The sequence below is a fragment of the Biomphalaria glabrata genome, chromosome 15 (assembly GCF_947242115.1).
Source record: "Biomphalaria glabrata chromosome 15, xgBioGlab47.1, whole genome shotgun sequence".
NCBI classification, from domain to species: domain Eukaryota; kingdom Metazoa; phylum Mollusca; class Gastropoda; family Planorbidae; genus Biomphalaria; species Biomphalaria glabrata.
This window is the reverse complement of record NC_074725.1, coordinates 21,979,269-21,999,397: the sequence shown is the minus strand read 5'-3', so window position 1 is coordinate 21,999,397 and position 20,129 is coordinate 21,979,269. Positions and strand designations below refer to the sequence as shown.

The following is a 20,129-nucleotide window of genomic DNA, read 5'->3' as shown; positions in this document are numbered from 1 at the left end:
AAGCTAAGTTCCCCAACAGGATCTTCTGCTGACATCAATATGACCTAATAGAACTCTTGAAGCGTGCTCAAACCTACTTTATGGCCTAGCGACTCACTCACTTTCACCTCCCCCCCCAACTAGTGCCACGCCCCATGCCCCCCCCCCTTTTCAATCAATATCTTAAGAGGATCTGAACAGTTTTTTTTCCTGTTCCTTTTACAAGCCTAGCCTTCAAACCCAACAGAGTTACAGATCTAAACTTTTTTTTTTTTTTTTTGATAATTAAGAATTTAATTATGCATTTGTTTCCTTTATAACAGTCCGCGTCTGTTTCCTGTTTGTGTTTTTAAATTTGCACTAATAAATATTATTATTTCTCCATCTCCAGATAAATTCCTTACAGACTTTGATTACATGCCCTTGTTATTTTTACAAAGCTTATATCAACTCGCTTTGTCTGTCTGTCTGGTAAAAAGTTTCTACACGTTATTTCTATAACACCCATTCTCTGATCAAACTGAAATTTTGCACAATTATTTCATTTACATGCCAACACAAGAATAAAAAAAAAAAAAAAAAAAAAATAGTTTATTAACTATTGGTAATTAATTATTTTGTTTGGTATTTCAAAGAAGAGAAATAAATTTTACTTGACTGATAAGGTGGTATAAGTTGGATTAGTTCCCTTTTTGGTTTATAGAAAGAAAAGTCTGTAAATAACTATAACACCTATTTTCATAAGCAGCTCCCTGGCACAGTCTCAAACGTGTTGGCTTGAGGAGGTTTTAGCCCTTAAGTTCAAAGTCAGGTCGCTTAATTTATTTTTAATAAATCGCACAGATTTATTATTATTAGTCTAGATCTATTACAAATTTGATTACATGATAGATCCAAACTAATTGATACAACTTCACTTAATATAAGCTTTGTTTTTTAATAAGTACATTTTTGTATTTTGCTTGTTAACCTTCTAGACATACACATACAGGTTTGTGGGGTATGTAATGTATGTGTGTATGTATGTCATGGAAAGTTCTCCTGTTTATAAGGTCAACATTTAACGGGGTAGTCCTGTTACAAAAAGCTGTTAGAGTCACTATGTCCAGCCAAAGTCAGCTGCCCCGATAAACATTAGAGCCGGGTAGATTCAGGAAGAATTATGAGTTCATACAACCGGAATTCAAATTCTAGTCGCCTGGTTCGCAGTCCAGAGCATTTAGATTGATTAGTTTAATTAGAAGAGGAAAAGTGTGTGTGTGTGTGAGTGAGAGAGAGAGAGAGAGAGAGAGAGTGAGAGAGAGAGAGAGAGAAAGGGGAGAGAGGGGGGAGAGAGAGAAAAAGAGTGGAATAAAACAGAAAGGGGAGCGTTGAAGCAATTGAGAGTAAGAGAGAGAGAGAGAGAGAGAACAAAAAGAAAAAATAAGGAAAATGGAGAGAGATAAAATTTGGGAAATGACTAATAGAGACAGAGAGCTAAACATCCGGAAAAATCCAGGAATGATAAAAGGAGAGAAAGAGATACAGAGAGAAAGAGATACAGAGAGAAAGATGAAAGAGAGAGACAAATACAATGAGACTGTAGAAGACAGTGACTAAGAGAGACTGAAACAAAGACAAAGAAAAGACTCAGGAACGTGTTTTGAGAAAAAAAAGAAACAAGAGATAAAAACATAGCGAGTCCGAAAGACAGAAACAGACAGAAAGAGAGTGAAACATTTAACCAAAACACCCAATAGAGTTTTAGACCCTTCTTCTAGTCCAAGCGGAAGTTGTTTATTAACTAAAAAGTTTTTATTCACTTTGAGCCACAGACCTCTATTTCTATGTCTAGGCTTTCAACACTTGCTAAGTAAGTCTTTTTATATATTTTTTTTTTGCCGCTTTATAGACCACTCGCTTTAATGCCATTTTGTATTTGCTCTGCCGTGTTAGATCTTTTGTAATGTCGAAAAAATCTGGTCATATTTGGGGCTTGCTAATTGTATACAGGTAGGAAGAGGAAAACTCTTAAGAGTAAACTTTTTAAAAAATATATAAAATTATTTGGGCTAAATAAGCGTACATTAACCTTTATTATCCATTCTTAAAATAAATTTCCATTCGTTTCAACTTCTATGAACGAGTTATTTAGGCCTACATACCAGGTATATCCACAATTAGTCTGTATGAATTCAACATCAACTTATATCCACAAATACTCTATCCCCTTCTATCACCTAATATGAATGAATTTCATATTAAAGATATCAACTTGTTTGACTGAATTCAATTTCGACCTGTATTAACTAGCATGGATAGATTCAAATGAACATGTATGAACTAGTATCATTTCATTCAGACTAATGTTTTCCTAAACCCTATCTATACATGCACACACGTCTTCACCACTTTTATCTGCCTATTTTTTATGTAGCGTGAGCCATCTGGAACTGCTCATCTCCGACAGGTTATATTCAGTTCCAATCTTCTCTCTTTCAGATGTTTGTCCTGTCTACCTTCTGCGTCTCCAATTGTTTCGCTAAAACCTACGTCTGCATCAGCGTCTGTTGATCTGTGAATTGGATCTGTACATTTTTGTCATTGGATCTGACCTGGATACAAATCAGATACAATATAAGCACTAGAATTGTTTTTCTTTAAAGGTAATTTAAAACAAAAAATACCATTTACTTTTGTTTTGTGTGTGAAACATGCAAATGCCGAGAGTGAGTCAAATTGAACACATAATGGCTGGATGTTCAGCTTTATCAGAATCTGCCTAGCTAGGTCGCCATAACCAAGTTGCGAAATTAATACATCTTCATAATACATAATCGCAGAATAATACTCCTCCATAAAACAAATACTCGCCACAAGAACATCTTGAGTCAACCGATTACCTATTATACTGGTATATACGTATTTTTGACTGACAAGACGGATGATTTGAATTACCCTGATTTACTGTTTATTGACAAGAGAGACAAACTCGCTACCTTACTATAAGGACTGGACTACTAAAGAACGTACATGTACGGGAGACTCTAAGCTGGGAGATTAAGGGAGGTTATGGAAGTCACTTAAGTTAATAATATAATTCTTTGCGTATTTTTCGATCTTATTTTTTGTTTTTGTTTTTCTATTACATTCAGGGTCACCCAATTCACTTCGCCACCCTAATCGCTTCACCTAAAGCCTCCATAATAATAATAATAATAATAATAATCTATATATATAATTCTTTTCATTGCTCAAGAGTTTGGACACCAAGTAATGGAAAGATCATTCTTTTATTTCTGCAAGTCGGACGGACTAGAGTTACCCCACGTATTTTTAGAGGTGAAAAAAAAAGAGGGGGGGGGGAACAAGTAGTATTCACACGTCACTAAATAGCAGGGCCGGACTTAACCATTGTGACCAAGAAGTCATGGAAAGAGAACAAGTAATCTACTCTGTATTCACCCGTCACTAAATAGCTTGGACGTTTTAGTAGGGAGAGGATAATAAGTGAAAATTAAGAGTTTGTTTTAGAAAATATATTCGTCTTTGCATTTTATTCATTCTTTACTACGCACAAAAATACTACACGAGTTTTGCGTGTAGCGAAGTCATGGAGTATATCATAAGAATTCTGTTTCCTACATAGATCACGCTCAATAACAAGAATTACCTAATGTTTCAATCTATCTTTGAGAATTGTTGACCTCAAGTAATTCTTCATTAGTTTGAGGTGCGAGAAGCTTCTTTCACTACATTCCACAATTACGGGCATTGCATAATGCCTTTTTTTTAAATCGCGCGTAGGATTGGCGTTTTTCATATTGAATGGCAACCCAAAATGACAATTTTGTGTATATTTTTCAGGAGATTTGTATGAGTCTTCAAAAGATTTCAATAATTTCCGGATATTTCCAGGATTTTTTCGTATATTTTGCAATTTCAAGAGGTTTCCATGAGCTCCTGGTAAATCGGGAGGCCGCTGGAAATCTGATAAGTAATAAAATGGTTTAATTTAATAATTTATACACCAAGAATTAGCGCGGGTCCTATGAAAGTACTGGGCACACTGCGGACGCATAGGTTGTAGTGGCCTAAGGCCGGCCCTGCAAAATAGCGGCGTATGCTAGGCCTCGGGTCGACTAGTAATAATAGTAGTAGTATTGCCTCCCTTCATTCCTTAAGTTGCTATACGACTTTGGATCGTGAGAGCCGACACAGTTTGAGATCAGCGGTATCGCAAGCTCTGCCAGGGTGTAACACTGTGTTGCCAGCTGCCTAAGGGTGACTGGTTCCTTATATTCCATAGGGTTGACTCCCGGGGTCTTTCCAATGGTTGGGTATAGCTGCAAGGCAGTAGAGGTTCAGATTTGTAATTTTCCTTCTCCTAGGTGGGTAGCTATTTGGGGTCCAACCCCCCCCCCCCCGAAATGAAATCCCCCCTGAGGGGGGTGGGGGTTGAACCCCAACCCCCCCCCCCCCGGCTACGCCCATGCTACACAGTACCCTTAAGCCATTGTATTCTTACAGTATTAAGTTTCAGTCAGTGAAACTAATATATGCACAATACCTTTTTTAAAATTCCAATAATTGATTTATATGCTTATATTAAGTTCTGTTGCTATATATACGCAATTATTATTCCTTATTTGCTCTTTTTCTTCAGATGTACTCCATGCCATGACCTGGTCAAGAACTCATAATTCCGAACGACAATCTTCTTTACGTAATGCTAGAGATCCATCGGGGTGAACTGACCCCTAAATGGCCTGACCGGCAGGGCTTGAAATCAATGTTGACCACTTCCCCTCGCTATTCGAAGCGCATCCTTACTTGCATTCAAAGAAGCTGCTAGGCACTGGTTTAAACAAGTTTAGGATTATCTACACATAAACCAAATAAACATGTCTGAATTTGTTTCGTTAGGACAAGTATTATCATAGTATTTATTATCTAGAACAATCAGTCAACAAAACACTTACTGATATCTGATATCATCTTATAACGCAGTCGTTATATAAAAGAGTTGTTTATCTTTCTATATGAAATAATTATTTATCATTAAATAAACTATCCCGAATTGTCGCACAAGTCAATGATAGAACATATAGAACAATCCATCATGATCTCAGGAACTACTTACAGTGAACAAGCGCCATAAAAAAAAAGTCCCATATATTTACTTTTCATATGATTCAGTTTCACAAAGCAAATCATTGTGCACCTAGTTGTCTTATAGAAGAACTGCTAAATTAAACAATCATATATTGAAACATCATATAGAGAGATCATCCAATAGTAAAAAAATAATAATTCTTCAACGTATTAAAAATGACCATCGAATAGAAGCTTTATTTATTATGTTTTCTAGTATACTATTTACCGCTAAGTATTTCCTACCAGTCGTTTTAATAAGTTTGTAGTTATTGTATCTGTCAGTGCACAATTCGTTGATCTGATTTGTTTCGGTTATTCAGCCGTGGATGTGAGTTTTGTGAATTGTGAAGATTTCTGTTCGAATCAAGGAGGTGATGAGAGTGTTGGTTTTCTTTCGGTACTTGGAGTTTACCAGTCTGTAGAGTGTCAGCATGGGCACGGGGCAGACAACTCACCTGAGATATCTCTCTGGATTACTTCTCCGGGCAGCGCTGGTGCTCTTCCTGTTCGCGAAGGGGTTCGCGGTGGTCTACCACCACCGCATAAGTGACCGCGTCATGACCACCCGCTACGGGAAAGTCCGCGGGCTGGAGGTCACCTTTCCCGGCAATAAGCTCAGGCCGGTGGAGGCTTACTTCGGGCTTCGTTACGGTGACCTTGACGGCGGCGGGATGCGGTTCATGCCCCCGAAGAACCCCAAGGAGCAGTGGAACGGGATCAGGGTGGCCATGAAGCATCAGCCTGTGTGCCCCCAGCCCGTCAAGCACGAGCAGGAGTACAGCAAGCAGTTGCCCGAGGCCAGAGTTGCCCACCTGAGGAACATAACGCCATATTTGACTGACCAGAAGGAGGATTGTTTAACTCTGAACCTCTTTGTTCCAAAGCAAGGTAAGACATTTTGATTTTTTTTTCTCATCTACTGGGCAAGCACAACCTTTTCAATACTTTTAGTTCAATCCTATTTCTTAATCTTTGACAGCTAAATCTTTGAGAATTATTGTATATTGGTCTATATTACTACATGCAAATGATAACAGTTTCAATCACAACATTACAATCTTTTCACTACGATGCCAATAATGTATATATTTAACATGCATGCAGTCACTCTGTGATCTTCTTTATTAATTTCAATCATAAAAATACTTTCCATGCCGAGCTCAATTATTTCATAAGATGATTAATCATTATTACTATATATTATTTATTATACATGTACATTGCAATGGAAGTGTATTGTGTGTATATCATTTTTTTTTCAATCGGGCTGACAATCATTAAATATTAATATGGCATGATGTGTTAATTAGATCTGTTCCTGGACTCTATAATTGTACAGTATTGGTTGAAGGGATGTCAAGCATTTTCATGTCAATAGTTTAAAGTAACTTTAAAGTTGCCTTTCCATTGATAAAATCATTCAAGCCTGTCTGTCTGTCAGTATGTCTTCGTGTCTATCAGTATGCCTGATTGCCTGCCTGCCTGTCTGTATGTCTGCTTGCCTGCCTTCCTGCCTGTTAATATATCTGACTGTCTACCTGTGTATCATTATGCCTCTTTGTCAGTCTTCTTACATACCTGCCCAATAGTACCTATCATTTTAAAGTCCCTTTCCTTGTTCGCTGTGTGTGGTTGTCTACTACATATATAACTTCCATAGGTAGCCTACTTTCTGCCGTTTCTAGTACATGTAGTCTGGGTAACACGATAGCTCCTCGTGGCGTGAAGCAGAGCTAAAAGAGAGAGAGAGAGAGAGAGAGAAAGAGAATAAAAAGAAAAAGCAGGTCTATCTTGCAGTAGACCCAACTTACCCATGCCATGAGTGTGTGACCGGCGTTTTAAAGCGAGGACTGGACTTTACAGTCATCTTCGAGCTCATATGAAATGTGCTCATCTTGAACAACTTAGGTGAAGCTGAAGACCAAATCACAGTGACAGGAGATTCTGTTGGGAAAAAAAAAGGGAGGGGGGGGGGGAAGGTGCATTGCAAGAATTTAAGGAAATAGTTACAATGAATGAATAATTTTTCGAAAATCAGATTTATCGTAAATCTGTATTCGAACAGTTCCTTTTACCTTTACCTATCCTATCCCTTAGTCTGTTTTGCTGTTTGGTCACCATGCAAGATTCGTCGACCGTCTTTCTCCATTACTCTCTGTCTTTTGCCTTAGATAAAACCTCTTTCAAAGGCAGGCCCGTCCATTCTTTTATGTTGTCTTCCCTTCGCTTTCCCTGTTTGACTCTTCTTCTTTCTCCTGGTGCCCAACGAAATATCCGTTTATAAGTTGTGTGTGTGTATGTGTGTGTGTGTTATTTTATTTACTTCTCTACGCTCTTTTCTTTCTTCAAAATACAAGTAAAACTTCTTATAATTAAATCACGTGAGATTATTTTGATAACACGGCAACATTCCTACCTAAACAAGCACGCATTCACTTACGCATGCGTAGTTATCAAGTTAATTTGTGGTAGAGCCAATCATCTGTCACTGAGCTCACTTTTCAGTATGAGCAGACGTTAGCACTATTTTCATTAACAGCGGAGTGATTTTGTTTGGACTAGATTTAGATTTCATTTTTATATGGTCTATTATTGAAATAGATCTATATACTTAAATTCTATATGTTTTATTTGTAAGCTACATTTTTTTTAACTGATGGGTTACAAAATAGTTGTTTACATTTTATTGTAGTTCTCTCTATATCATCTGTCCCTTGACTTTCGTCGTAGGGGGTACTGTGACAGTTCGTAAGAGTGCTGTGACAGTTCGTAAGAGTGCTGTGACAGTTCGTAAGAGTGCTAGGGTGATGTGACAGTTCGTAGGGTTATTGTGACAGTTCGTTGGGGTTCTTTGACAATTCGTGTAACCAGATCCCTCCACTTTTCCTGGTCAGCAGCTGTTCAGCAGGATGTTGGTTGGTCCATTCGTTGACATTGTGCAGCCAGCTTTACTTTGGACGTCCCTTTCTCCTCTCAACTTGACCTTGATGACCTTGATGATTGTTGACAGTTGACAGGGAGCCATGTCTTACAATGTGACGATGTTTCTAAGGAAAAAATAAGCAAAGCCATCCCTGTATAACAGTGTTGTAGACCTACCTTCTAAGAAGATCTAAAAACCGTGTGCACCAGATGAGAAGAGGTTGTTGGTCGCTAATGAATGATCTCAAAAACAGCTCTAGCGATTTTCCTAGAAATTTAACAATTGATGTTTATCGTTGGAACAAAAAAATGACTAGCTCGTTGGCCAGACTGGGAAAACACTCTGGTTTGACCGTTATAGTTTTTTTAAAGTCAAAATAATAAATAAATGCATTTTAATTTGGCTAGAGAACTAATTCTAGATCTAGATCCAAAATAAATCTAGGTCTTCAGGCCTATCATTAGAATTGTATGCACTCTTGAGTAGGTTTATGCCATCGCTTAACCAGCGGGGTTTTTTTATCGGTTGGGGGGGGGGGAGAATAAGGCTTGGTAAAAAATGTTCAATATTTAAAAAAACCAATTGAAAAGAAAATGTTACCTTTCCTCATGGCCGGCCTTAGATAATTGGAAGCCCTTGGCGAAGTGAATTTGGTGGCCCGAAATAATAATAAGTAATTAAAAAATATACTGCTAAAAACTAAAATGATGTCATTTCCTTAAAACATAGTGTAGTCCAACAATAACTTTGAAGACAAGTTTCGCTATTTCTTCTCTTAGCGAGGCACCCATCAAACGGAGGCCTATGCCTATGCCTAAGGCCGAGATTGCTTTGCCAAAAGTAAATAAATCTTTCAGGCTCCCCCCCCCCCCCCCATCAATTTCTCTCCTCTCATTCCTAATTTTTTATCCCCACTTTTAAAAATTAATTCAATATCCTTAGTTTTAGTATTCATTTCAATCTCTTCAAGACTGTGGTACTCAATTTAACCCCGTGGGGTGTAGGCTTAATCTCCGAATAAAACCAAATGCCCCATGTCTAATCGTGTCAGCAACACAGCGGTAACAAAGTGCTAACAAATCCAAAATGTCTCTTTTTACTGAATAGATCATCATTCCCAGACTTCAAAGACCCTTGTTCCGCCGCCATTTTGAGTTGGGTTTTTTTTTTGTGAGAGATTTGGCGCAGAGTTCTCTTCTCACACTGTGAGTCTGAACCAGGTTGTGTGCAGGCTATTTTTAGATGTGACTTGAAGGGCGAAGTATCTTTAACCTTGGCGCTGACTTGAGAGAGGAGGGGGGACAATGGAGAGGGTGTTAGGAGTGGGGTGATACAAGGGAGAATATTTGTTGTAGTTGACATAGGCTTATGTACTGACTGACTGACTGTCTATCTATCTATCTATCTATCTATCTATCTATCTATCTATCTATCTATCTATCTATCTATCTATCTATCTATCTATCTATCTATCTATCTATCTATCTATCTATCTATTTATCTATCTATCTATCTATCTATCTATCTATCTATCTACCTATAGAAAATACTTTTTCTATTCCTATTAGGTCTAACTTTCGTCATAATAATAAAAAAAAACAGAAATGCAAAATTTGAATAATTTAGTATGCTAAAAGTTATGTACTAGCAGTATTTTGCTAAAAGTTGTAAGTTTAGCAACAAAGTGTTATAAAATCATATTTCTCTTTACATTGGCATTCAGCTATCGTTTCTGTTCATTTAGAGTTGAACAAATAAAAAAATGACTATTTATGAATTCTTCAAATAAATAAATATTTATAAAAAAACAAAATTGTCATTTGATGGTGTCCAAATCTAATAAACTAGTCCAGATTTTTGTCAAGAAAACCAAGTCAGACAATACGCAGTTTCTCCAGCATTAAGTTCTAGTTTACCTACCTCACGGCTGTCTGTAATTATTCAAATGCGTTGGGCTGATTTTTTCCCAATCAACACTCTATGTTTTTTTTTATTTTTTCTCTTCACCGGTGGGAATTATTTACAAACCGGAAAATACAACCTGGCATCTGTTTGTGCCCTTATAAATTAAGGATTCGGGGATTTTTTGTTTGTTTGTTTGGAATAACAAAATGCATCTAATAAACGAACAGAGAGAGTTTTTTTTATTTTTAAATAATACTTTTATTTCTTTTTAGCATCCTGTGTTGTAATGAATTCGTGAATGATTTTATTTTTTAAAAAGACATTTTTTTTTAGAGAATGGATCGGCAGTGAGAAAAAAAGGTAAAGTCGAGGTCGACTTCTTGTTGGGTGGGCGGATTGGCTTTTAAAAATCGAAAAAGTTTGTATTTGTTGTTAACGAAATGTAAGCCTGAACGTTAAGAGTGGAAGTCTTTTGAACAGTAAAAGTTGGAGACGTTTTCTCGTGGTGACACAAAGATAGAGGCACATTTCTTAGTCCATACGCTAGAACACATTCCCTATTGCCTTAATGGTATGGAATGGGTTGCCTGAATCAGCCAGGAAAACCAACGACTTAAAGCAGAGTTTAAGTCATTGGTTAACATCAGGGGCGGATGGCTATATGGGCATTCGGGCAAATGCCCGGTGGGCCGGAACCCAAATGGGCCGATAGGGCCACCTAAAGGACCACATGAATGTCATTATAGAACGTATTAAATTGCTAAAGGTTTTATAATATCCTCTTGTAAACGGGGCCCTCTGAACGTCGTGTTAAAAAAAAATCTTTTACAGACTCAACAGTGTAATGTTAATTTAATCTAACACATTTTCCGAATTAATGTAATAGTCTACATCCGTAGACAGTACTACTAGTAAGGTTCATCCTTTTAGGGCCGACACTTTTTGCGATTAAAAAGCAACATAAGGCCTACTATATTTCTTGCAAAGATACATACAGAGTTCATTGTATGCATGCGTTCAGTTATCGATACATTATCAAACTTAACAGAATGATTTTGAGAACAGCTAGACCTAGAAATGGATGTACATCATAAGATATAGTTTGTGGGCCGGATTGTATAGAAATGCCCGGGTCAATTTTAACACCCAGTCCGCCCCTGGTTAACATGCATGACTAGATTGACACATATAATACGTAGGACGTAATCTTCTTTTCTCTGAAGTAACGTCTGCAATAATTAAGATAAGATAGTATTTGTTTAGGCTCAACCTTGAAAAACATGTATTCAGGACCGGAATCAGACTAAATAAAGGCCCTAAGCTTTTTTGAGAATTGAGGTCCTTTGTAATCAACATAAAGCAATTTCTCCTTTGTTCTTTCTTCAAATGATTGAAAATATCGCTGTAACCATTTGGGGAAGGGGGGGGGCAAAGCAAGTGGATCCCTAAGTTATAGCTGATGTGACCTTGACCTACCCCTTACTCTGTTGGTTCATAGGGGCACCATGCAATATTTGTCGACCGTCTTTCTTTATTCCTCTCTGTTTTTTTGCCCTAGATCCTCTCTCAACGGCAGGCATGTCCATTCTTTTATGTTGTCTTCCCATCGCCTTCTCTGCCTGCCTCTTCTTCTTTTTTCCTGGTACTGTTCCCTGAAGGAATGTCTTTGCGATCCCCGAAGACCTTGTAATATGGCTATAGATTTTTAGCATGCTTTTTTTTACGATAGCAGGTCATCATGGGGTCCAAATGCTGCAGTAACCCTTTCTCTAATCTCTTGGTTTGTGATGCGGTCTTTAAATAGCTTATGTTGCCTATAGGTAAATCCAGCACTGCAGGCAATGCTCTTGTATGTATCTGATATCTTCCGCCTTTAAAGCAACATTATTCCTTTTGTTCTAATATCTGTATAAATTATTCACTTCATTTCATTTACATGGCACATCATTCATTAGCTGATATTAATTAAAGTAAACTGTATAAACAAATTCAACTTCCTTTGTCCTTTATAAAAAATGTATTTATCATTATTATTATTTTAATTATTCTATCTATCGTTATTGGACTTGTGGTGTTAAATACAAATATAACGTGAATGTATTGAATCATAATGACACAATAAGAGAAACAGAAACAGAGCGGAGAGACGTTAGAGAGATTTTTTGGTTTGAACTATAAAGAAGGAAACAAATAATTGAAGAGTTGGAGGGAATGAAAGAAAAATGTGTAGAACAGATAGAGAACGGAAGATAGAGAGAGAAAAAAAAAGAGAAAGAAAGAGAAATAGGAAATGAAAGCGAGAGAGAAATTGAGAATGAAAGAGTGAGAGAGAGATGAAAATAGAGGAGTGAAAAAGAGGCAGAGAAAGACAGAGAAAAAAAAATGAAAAAGGGAGAAAGAGAAAAGAAAAAAAGAGAAGATCGAAAGAGAGTGAGAAAAAAAGAGAAGGGAGAAAGAGAGAATGTGGACAGAGAGATCTCAAGAAGACTGGGGGTGGGAATGGGGGAGAAAGAGAAAGACAATATCTGAATGTGATTAGCTAACTTGGTAAAGAGATGAAAGATATATACAAATGTATTGAAACTTGTTATAATGTATGTATTCGCCCTTGAATTACTCATAATTTAATCCCAAACATTTCAATCTCGCATACCGAATTTAAATAATTATGCAAATTTGTAAGGTAGGAAACAAAGAAACCAATGTAGGTGGTTGGATGGTAGCGTGGTTGTAGAGGTTGGGAAGAAAATCATTTCCCAGGATACTCGTTATCATTCCGTTTTGTCGTTTGGGATTTGTTTATAGGATTCAAGAGATTATTCCCCCTTTTACGGTTTTCTTCCTTTTTGTTATTTTTTAAAGTTTATAACATTGTGCACAAATTCTTTCGGTCTTATTTATCATGTTAGCTTCCCTTCTCTCTTCCACTCCCTACGATATATACTAAACATTAAAGATTAAGTCCTGTCAGAACGACTGCTGACTTCCAGCCAGGAAGCACTAAACATGACTTATAAAAGGAAGAGCGCAGTTTTTAAAGATTTGACACCTGCTGGTAAGAATACATCTGTCCTGGACAAGAAGTCAATCTACAGAATTAGCAATCTTTGAGAAGAACCAAAACTGGAGCATTCAATGCAGTTTACTTTCTATTATTACAGGGCCGTATTTAAGTAAGTGAAGGCCCTGTGCAGGATTTTTTAGTATGTCCTTACTTATTCTTTTTCGAAAGCCTAAATAATAATACACTTCATAATAAAATACTTATAGCTAGAAGAAAGAGATAGAGTACTTATAAATGTAGTATTATTTTCTTCTCTTCTTTTTTTTATTTATATTTAATATGATTCATATTTTAGTTGTATAAAATAGGTACACGGGTCATGGGTTGATGCATTGCCGTAAATCCCAATATGCATTTATATATTACGATCACGCTATAAGCAGAAACTTCTTAACCGAAACTGTGTTGCCAAACGTACGATTAAAGTGTTGTCGGTAAAAAAAAAAAAGTACAGGAATAGCTTTAAACACGTTGAAATTTTGATGTTGTTTTTTTTTTAAAATCATTTTTATTTGCAGGAGCCCCTCTTTTGTAAAGTCTCAGGGGCAGAAGCCTCGCCTGCTCTCTCCCCAATCCAGCCCCTTGTAGTTTTATCTACAGCTCCAACCTTTGACAAGTTAGATTACACTATAGATGTGTGTTTAAATTGGAAGATATAATAATTCATCCCTTAAGTTACACCATTAAATCAGAAAACACTAAGTCTTTCGTTCTGCCCATAAATCCGAGGTTTTTGTCAACGCAAAGTAACTCTCCTAGCCAATTTCGTGCAAAATAACCCGATATAATTTTATGAAAACAAATACAGTTAAAAATAACTCTACCGGAAGTAACCTTATACTAACCATAATGCATCTGTAAAAGCGAAACGCTAATTGCACGAGGAATACGACAAAGCAAACACGCCTTCATTTCGGATTGAGTCTGAGCTTTTTTTTTCCATATCACTAACTGGTATAACCTTTAGCATGAAACATAAAGACCGCAGTATCGAAAGTGATAATATTTGCTTAGAATCGAAGCTTTTCCATTGTTTCCATGGGTGGCGGTTCGAGATATTGATCTTCGATACTACGGAGGACGATACTACTGAAGCGGGGCTTGAAAAGGTGAAGGGACAGAGCATTGGCTCGTGAGAAGTGGAACTTTGGTAAACATATACTTTTACATTCTTCTAGAAATGACTGGAATGTACTACGCACTACTATAAAATCAGAAAAAAAAACATTCCAAGATGTATTTTTTTAAAAACCCAAAATTTTAAACTTTAACTACATTCATGTCTTGAACTTCGAAGAAAAAAAAAAAAACAAAACAAAACACTTATCTATCTGTTGACTTTCGATGTAGGAGTGCTGTGACAGTCTGAGTAAACCAAATCTCTCCACTTTTCCAGGTCAGCAGCTTGTTCTTAGCAGGATATCAAGAGAGAGGCCGGTCCATTCTTTTACGATGTCCAGCTTTTCTTTAGACGACCCTTTCTTCGTGCTCCCACCACTGTACCTGACAGTGAGTCACGTCTTGCAACAGTGTTTCCCAAACTGTGTTCCGCGGAACCCTAGCGTTCCGCGAGGCGTGAATAAGTGTTCCACGAACTACTGGAATATTATCAAGCAGGCCACCACGTGAATTAATCTCTCTAAAAAAATAAGCAATGTTTGCTGATAAATATTCAGAATGTGCGAAGTGTTCCGTTAAGGGAAATGTTTGGGAACCACTGTCTTACAATATGACCGAACCAGCTGAGCCTTTGTCTACTCACACTCACACATATATATTTACTTGCACCAACAAGAGTCCCTGTTAACTAGATCATTAGACTATACATTTGGTCTTTTACATGCCTTGAAAATCGCCACCCTACACCTTTCGCAAGATTGTTTTTTCTAAACTGCCCATCAACAACGTATGAGATCCTTAACTCGCTTTGTTTATTTATTGTATAGCTCATCTCATTGATATAGAAAAGTTTTGTTTTACATGTTTCGGATGTTCCTTCAGATTTGAAGATAATTACATCCTAGCCCAAACCTCCCGCAGGACGGCGGGGGATGGCAGCTGGCAGGGTCGTGACCACTGAACAACGGTGCAGGTCACATGCCATACGACTTGGAACTAGCAAGCTGCGACTCTTAACGTAAAGTAAGCTTCTATTTTTAGGTGAAGGTGTTGTTTTTTAACTGAATAGTTCCAAAATTTAATAGTTTTCATTTGACTTAAAGCCCAAGTAAGTATCTGTTGCGTTCAGCACTTTAAGATTCAGTTGTCACAAACTATATACACTACACTACCCTAGGCACGCTGATAACACCCTTTTCTAATTCTGCACTTCTTTTACATATTGTCATGCAAGTACCGTATTATTACATATAATATATATATAATTTTATATATAATATATATATATATATGACATTTTACGTTTCTAGAGACGATCTTTTCCCTTTGCAACTTCTCTTGTGGCCGGGGAAAAGTCTCCAAGTTCTGGGCTGCCTATCAGTCGCTTTTCTTCCATAGTGACCGGATCCAACTGGACGGAATACCATCACAATTTGGGGTCAGGCGGCTGCAGGAGTCTTGCTGTATATATAGACTCGCAATTCTAGACGCTAATCTAGTGACACAATAACCAAGCGTAGCTGGGGGTTCGTGAATCAGCATTCAGTCACACTTCAGAAAATTGGATATTTTAACATCACATAGTATAAACATGAGATAATATTTATATTTCTAAACACTTACAATTTACTTGTGTTTACGAATAGTTGACATTAATTTTTTTTTTTTGTAGACAAGGACTTTATTACTATTTCTACAGGTTTTTGAAAAACTCAAGTACTTAAAGCAAAAAGTCACTTGGGGACTTGCTGTTAAAGCATATACAGCTATTTATAAAGTTGTCAATAACAGCGCTTTTATCCCCCCGCTATGTTTGTCCAACGTGTCTTTCCCCTCCCGTCCCAGCTCCTTCCCAACCCAATCGCTTCTCATCTGAAGACGAATTCACTGCAAATCCCAGTCTATATCTCTCCAGCCTCGCTTTCAATACCTTCACTTTGTAAGTAGGTTACGCTTGGATTTGCAGAGAGGGGGGAGAAGGATTGTGAGAGAGACTTGCGGAGAGCAGGCGATGAAGAGAGAGAGAGAGAGAGAGAGAGAGAGAATTGGGAGGAAGATGATCAGACGAGTATTTGTATGTTTGCAATGGATAATATAGCTGGGAGGAAAAGCGAGCTAGAAAAATGGGGGGGGGGGGGGCAATGAAGTTACGATGCAGTCAGTTATTGCATCGTATCACATGACTAGGAAGCAAAGCATCTAACAGCTCCGCCAGATTTTTTTAAAGTCGCCCGGACCTCCGCCAAGTGTGCCCCAAAGACATGACATCACTGGGGAAGGTGAGCTTGAGCGGGAGAGGGGGAAGGGGGAGTGGAATCTCCCAATTTCGAAACAATATTCTCTGGAATTGGTATCCTCCAGACCTTGCTATGAAACTAGACGCCTCTCTTTCAAGTGGAAGTACAAGGGAGAGAGAGAAAAAAACTTTTCATTCACTTCTTTATGTCTTTCCCTTTTTCGTACATTCCTCCAGGAGGTGTTCCTTTCTCCGTGCTTCATGATTCCTCGGGGATCTTCGCGGGTCTCCTGTTCCCCACTTCATGTCCCTGTATCTCCCTAACCCGTAATATCGTTGCTTTATAGAAGATCGGGTATTAATCTCAGAATCGATTACGTGCGGTACATAAAAGCGATGTTCATGAATAATGTACAAATAGTGTGTGTGTGTGGGGGGGGGCCTGCAAGCAGCACATGGACATAAGAAAGACATACATGCAACATACAGACAGCATAGAAACTGAAATCTTATGATTGAATGAACTGGCATGAATGTTATATCGAATGTAATACAACCATGCTTCTGGAGTTTTCTTTAACTCGAAAATTTGATGGGAAATTTCAAATCCGAATCGAAATATCAACTTGTTTATCAATGGATAGCTCAAAATATCTTTTTTTTTCCAAAAGTGTAACTTAAATATCAACTTCTTTTTGCTTAGGGTAACTTTTTTTTCTAAGGGTAAAGCGAAATTTATTTGAAATTGTTTTGTTACGGGTAATGCAAAATATCAACTTGTTTTTCCTAAGAGAAACTCGAAAAATCAGCTTGATTTTTCTAAGAATAATGCGAAATATCAACTTGTTTTCCCTAAGGGTAACGCGAAAAATTATTTTTTTTTCCATAGGGGAACGCAAAATATCAACTTGTCTTTTTGTTGTTGTTTTTTTTTCACGAGACTGGCTTGGCATATTATTAATCCTAATGTCAATGAACAATTAGAGCAGTGTCTTTCTATCTGTCTGATCCAAACCTCGAGACTCTTATCATCACACAGTGAATCTTTTTATGCAAACAAAGTGAAAAAAGGTGGCATAGTTCTATGGGAATCAAATCCATTTCTCTATCAACGTTCCTCTAGGGCACCAATGCTGACTATTTCACAACTTCGCATTTCTCTCTCCGTCCTTTTGTGCTCTTCATGACTCTAGTAGGGGTGGTCAAAAAGCCATCCTCGCTTTTGTCTTACCTGTCAGAGCTCGGTACAGCAGCAGACCCGCCATCTTATCATCAGACCATTTAACAGTGGACACTTCTAAGCCCTAAGGGTCTACTAGGACTTGTGTGTTTCCCTCTAAGGAATCTAGATCCTGGAATTGCCAGAGAAAGAAAAAAACCCTCTTACTTCATAATTTAAGTAATAATACTAAATCTAGTTCTAACACATGCAATACGTTAAAATACAAGAAAAGGAAATAATTTTTTCAAAAAGGTGCCGGTACACCGTATCGATGCGTACCGTCACAAAAAAGCCATGAATTAAAAACTCCTGAATTAAATCATGTTCATTATTATTAAATTTTACTTTTGATGTTTTAGTAGAGTAGTGAGTCCATGTAAATCGTACTACTGTAGTATGTAATCTATTAATGGAAGGTAACTCTTTAATAGTCAGTATATGGTTTCATATGAATAGAAAGTGTAAGATGTTTTATCTAATAATAATAACAATTATTATAACTACTGGTGAGCTTACTCATTGTAAAGATATTCTATAAGATGTAAATATTTGCTTTTGTTTTGGTCCTAGTGTCATTTACTTCTTTACTATTACAATGCATTTGACCAGTTAAAATAATTAAATTAATTGTATGAATAAACAGTAGAAATAAACATTTCGTTGCAACCTAAATAATGTTAGTAGTTTACATAAGGCCATTCTCTTGGGTGACGGTATATCAAATCATCGTTAAATATAGTAAAACAAGAATCACCCATCTATAGACAAGATGACTCCCAATTAGTTGAAGTGATAAACATTAGTGCATGGAAGGCAAGTTTGAGATTACTATCGACCTTCTACCCAACCCAATAATTTCCTTACAAAGGCGCTCCAAAAACCGTCTCCGAACTAGACGAAGCTGATGAGGCAAGTCCCCGGGTTCCCATACCTGTGACGACGAATACACAGTCAGAATATTTGAAGATTCAGCATGATGATGAGTGATGAGATAATGAGTGATGGGATGATAAGTGACGGGATAATAAGTGATGAGATGATAAGTGTTGGGATAATAAGTGATGAGATGATAAGTGACGGGATAATAAGTGATGAGATGATAAGTGACGGGATAATAAGTGATGAGATAATAAGTGATGAGATGATAAGTGATGAGATAATAAGTGATGAGATAATAAGTGATGAGATGATAAGTGATGAGATGATAAGTGATGGGATAATAAGTGATGGGATGATAAGTGACGGGATGATAAGTGATGAGATAATAAGTGATGGGATGATAAGTGATGGGATAATAAGTTATGGGATGATAAGTAATGAGATGATAAGTGATGGGATGATAAGTGATGAGCTGATAAGTGTTGGGATGATAAGTGATGAGATAATAAGTGATGAGATGATAAGTGATGGGATGATAAGTGATGGGATGATAAGTGATGAGATGATAAGTGACGGGATAATAAGTGATGAGATGATAAGTGATGAGATAATAAGTGATGAGATGATAAGTGATGAGATGATAAGTGATGAGATAGTAAGTGATGAGATGATAAGTGATGGGATGATAAGTGATGGGATGATAAGTGACGGGATAATAAGTGATGAGATGATAAGTGATGAGATAATAAGTGATGGGATGATAAGTGATGGGATAATGAGCGATGAGCTGATAAGTTGATAAGTGATGAGATAATAAGTGATGGGATGATAAGTGATGGGATAATGAGCGATGGGATGATAAGTGATAGGATAATAAGTGATGAGCTGATAAGTGATGAGATCTATTTCAACACACAAATGGTAGTTGCTTGCTTATTGTGTGCTGTGAACCTAGATCTATATCAACACAAACACGTTTATTAAAGTGCTCGCAAGATTGATGACTTCAGGACCCACTCTTTGCTCCGCCTTCTTGGACTTGGACTGTCTTTCAAAACTATCAAGTCTTAGTCCATTCCAAGTCCAACATTTCAGACATGATATCGATATTGAAATCGACATTTAAAAAAAATGTTTATGAACAAGAAATCGATTCCACGAGGACTTTATTATTATGTAAGCTTAACGTATAACTCACTTTAGCTTCCCCGCTTTTTTGTGTAATCAGTGAGTGGTCTATCCAGATTTCTTCCGCCTAGACTTCCAACCCGTGACCCTGGCCACCCTTGGCTCTAGCCCCCTGCTTGACGCCACCGTCGCCGCTCCCTCCGTCTTTAAGTTTGGACTTATTAAGTCAAGAACGAGGACAGAGAAAGCCATAACTGTAAGCGACCAAGGTATCGATCTACGGGGCTATGGGTCAATACGATATTGAAGTTTTCAGCTCATATTCGGCATCGCCCTGAGAAAAATTCAAGAGTTTGTTTAAGGGTCTGAGGGCCAGGAGAACTATTACGGTGGCCAATATTTATGACCATAGATTTTTCTTCACAATCCAGTATATTTGTAATGAAAAAACGTATTAAAATTGGAATTGTACTGTTTTTGAGGTTTATAAAAATGTTTAGATTTTAAAATTTACATAAAGATTTTTTTAAACAAAAGT

At 37.3% G+C, this 20,129-nt stretch overlaps 1 protein-coding gene across 3 annotated transcripts in view; it reads left to right on the top strand.

Annotated features, from left to right (window-relative positions):
* The window catches only part of LOC106056486 (neuroligin-4, X-linked-like), a 269,821-nt gene that overhangs the window by 39,166 nt on the left and 210,526 nt on the right, over window positions 1-20,129 (top strand). For 2 of the 3 annotated variants that reach the window (XM_056012658.1, XM_056012654.1), the window contains exons 2-3: window positions 2,461-2,624; window positions 4,625-6,003. In XM_056012658.1, coding sequence (XP_055868633.1) covers window positions 5,547-6,003 — 457 coding nt within the window. In that variant the 5' untranslated portion in view covers window positions 2,461-2,624; window positions 4,625-5,546. The remainder of the gene's footprint in view (window positions 1-2,460; window positions 2,625-4,624; window positions 6,004-20,129) is intronic. The other variant, XM_056012657.1, reaches the window with a different exon arrangement.